We start from the raw sequence: 2,820 nt of genomic DNA, 5'->3' as shown, positions 1-2,820 counted from the left end.
CCCTTTGCCCACCCCACCACCACCCACACACACACCTCAGACAGTTTCAGATTCAAATCCAGGTTTCTCTCACTTATGGCTGTGGGAACTTGAGCAAGCGATTTTACATCGTCAGCTATAAAACGGGAATGATCTGTGCACTTGGGTGGCTCAGTCAGTTAAGCAGCTGCCTATGGCTCAGGTCCTGATCTCACGGGCCTGGGATTGAGTCCCCACGTTGGGCTCTGTCCAGCGTGGACTCCCTCTGTACTCTCACTCTCTCGCTCTTGCTCTATCTCAAGTAAATAAATAAAAATCTTTTAAATAAATAAAATAAAATGGGAATGATCCCATTACCTGCATCATAATGTTATATATAGGGAGGATTTCGTGGGGTTAATCCACAGAAAGCACTAGGAAATGCTCCATAAAACCTGACTATCCTTTTTACCAGGTGCTTCTTTTTACATAGCTGCATAGTATTCCAGTGTGAGACTTATACAACTGAGCCAGTCCCTCCTGATGGACAACACTTCGGTTCATTCATTCACCCCCAAAATATTTATTGAGCACCTGCAGTGTGCCAAGGCCCGCGCTAGAGCCTGGGGCAGTAAGATCCTGGTACCGTTTCTCCTCCGACATATATGCTTGAACAGGTAGGACCCGCGGGTACCAAAGTCGCATGATGTTGAAACCTAACAATACAGTGCCAATGGCTTGCCAAAGGCCGGCCTCATTAGCACACCCACCTCCAGGGCTTGGCTGGAACCCGCGTTTAGAAGGGCAGGTTGGGGAACTGCCGCCTTTCCCCGGAAGGTGCTGACGTGGGCCTTGGCGGGGGCGTTCTGCTTGGAAGCGGTGGCCCCAGGGAGGCCCGGAGCGCGGCCACACCCCTGTGGGGGGAGGGGAGGGAGGGCGCCCCGAAGGGAGTGGACAGCCCCCCTGTCAGTCTTCCCGAGTCCCGGAGTGTAAGATGAGAAGGGGGAAGGTGGGCCTCACCCTAGGGGACAGCGAGGAGGAACTTCCTGCCCGCGCGCGCTCCTTCGCGCTGAGCGCACGGGCTGGGAGGCTGCAGGCGCGTCAAGGTCAGCCTGGACCGGGGTGGCCGCCAGCCTGGGGGCGGGAGACCCTTGGGGAGGGGGGGCTGGGCTGTGGCCTCCAAGCGCCTCGGCCATATTGAATAGCCCCGGCTGAGCCGTCTTTGTGTGCGCAGGCCTCTCCCAAGGTGCAGGCGCGTCTCCGACGCAGGAAGAGCCACGGGGGCAGCCGGTGCCCTAACTTGGAACCCGGACCCCACGTCTGCAGCTGGCGGTGGGCTTCGAAGCCTCAGGACGGACCGCTCCCCGGCTCACGTAAGCATCCTGGGAACCGATTCCCGCCAGTCCTTGGGGCGGGGGAGCCGGACTTCGTCAAGACTGAACTTTGTGGCGGGCGGAGAAGTTGGGAGGGATCGGCTCATCCTCGGCTGGAGAGGCGAGACCCTCCTGGCAGTTCTGCGGGGACGCCCCCCACTCGCCCCCACCCTCCAAGACTCAGGCCTACAGTGTAGTTTGGGGTCGTTGCCCCCACCCCCGATTTCACCCTGGAGATCTTAAAGACCCTCGAGAAAAGCCACGTGGGGGGCTGGTTCCCCTGGGGTTTCCTCCCCTCCCCCGACTGCCTGATCCTCTGGAGCGTGCCTGATGTCTGCAAAGATGTGGATTTGGACGTCCTCGTGGAAGCCTTGAAGCCCGTGGGGACCTTTAAGAAGATTGGCAAGGTGTTCCGCAGGGAGGAGGACTCCACGGTGGGGATGTTGCAGATCGGGGAGGACGTCGACTATCTGCTCATCCCCCGGGAGGTCAGGCTGGCGGGAGGCGTATGGAGGGTCATCTCCAAGCCCGCCACCAAGGAGGCGGAATTTCGCGAGCGGCTGATCCAGTTTCTGGAGGAAGAAGGCCGCACACTGGAGGACGTGGCCCGCATCATTGAGAAGAGCACCCCACACCCGCCCCAGCCCCCCAAAAAGCCCAAGGAGCCCCGGGTGAGGAGGAGAGTCCAGCAGATGGTGACCCCGCCCCCGCGGCTGGTGGTGGGCACCTATGACAGCAGCAATGCCAGCGACAGCGAGTTCAGTGACTTCGAGACCTCCAGAGACAAGGGGGACAAGGGGGACAAGGGTCACAAAGGCGCGGGGTGCAGCAGGAAAGTGCGCAAAATGCCAGTCAGTTACCTGGGCAGCAAATTTCTGGGGAGCGACCTGGAGAGCGAGGACGACCAGGAGCTGGTGGAGGCCTTCCTGCAGCGAGGGGAGAAGAAGCCCAGCGCGCCACCTGCCCGCCGCCGCGTGAACCTGCCAGTGCCCATGTTCGAGGACAACCCCAGGCCGCAGCTGTCCAAGGCAGACAGGTGGCGAGAGTATGTCAGCCAGGTGTCCTGGGGGAAGCTGAAGCGGAGGGTGAAGGGTTGGGCGCCCAGGTCCAGCCCTGAGGGGGGTGAAGCCCAGCAGGCATCTACCAGGCCGGAGAGGGTTGGGGCCTCGGGGTCAGGCAGAGCCAGCCTGGGGGACAATGTGGGCAACACAGGAGATGGGTGGGAGCCTGACATGCCCCCAAGACGATGGAGGCCCAAAATCAAATGGGCCTCTTTTCGCCGTTGCAGGAGGGAAGAAGCGGCATCCACAGATCAGAGGGCGGAGGCTGCAGATGATCAAAGAGTTGAGGCAGCCGATAATCAGGGAGCTGAGGCTGCAGATGATCAGAGAGCAGGGACTGCAGATGATCAGAGGGTGGAGGCTGCAGATAATCAGAGAGCTGAGGCTGCAGATGATCAGAGAGCAGGGGCTGCAGATGATCAGAGGGT

General features: G+C 60.2%; 1 protein-coding gene across 1 annotated transcript in view; it reads left to right on the top strand.

Moving 5' to 3' along the window:
* The first annotated feature begins 1,552 nt into the window (after positions 1 to 1,552).
* The window catches only part of LOC111160589 (coiled-coil domain containing 8), a 47,434-nt gene continuing 46,166 nt past the window's right edge, over positions 1,553 to 2,820 (top strand). Inside the window, exon 1 of the mRNA XM_022523783.1 lies at positions 1,553 to 2,818. Coding sequence (XP_022379491.1) covers positions 1,772 to 2,818 — 1,047 coding nt within the window. The 5' untranslated portion in view covers positions 1,553 to 1,771. The remainder of the gene's footprint in view (positions 2,819 to 2,820) is intronic.

The sequence above is a fragment of the Enhydra lutris genome, unplaced genomic scaffold, assembly GCF_002288905.1.
Source record: "Enhydra lutris kenyoni isolate GAN:26980312 unplaced genomic scaffold, ASM228890v2 scaffoldscaffold77, whole genome shotgun sequence".
Lineage (NCBI taxonomy): Eukaryota > Metazoa > Chordata > Mammalia > Carnivora > Mustelidae > Enhydra > Enhydra lutris.
The sequence above is the reverse complement of the archived record's forward strand: the minus strand, read 5'-3'. Positions and strand labels throughout refer to the sequence as shown.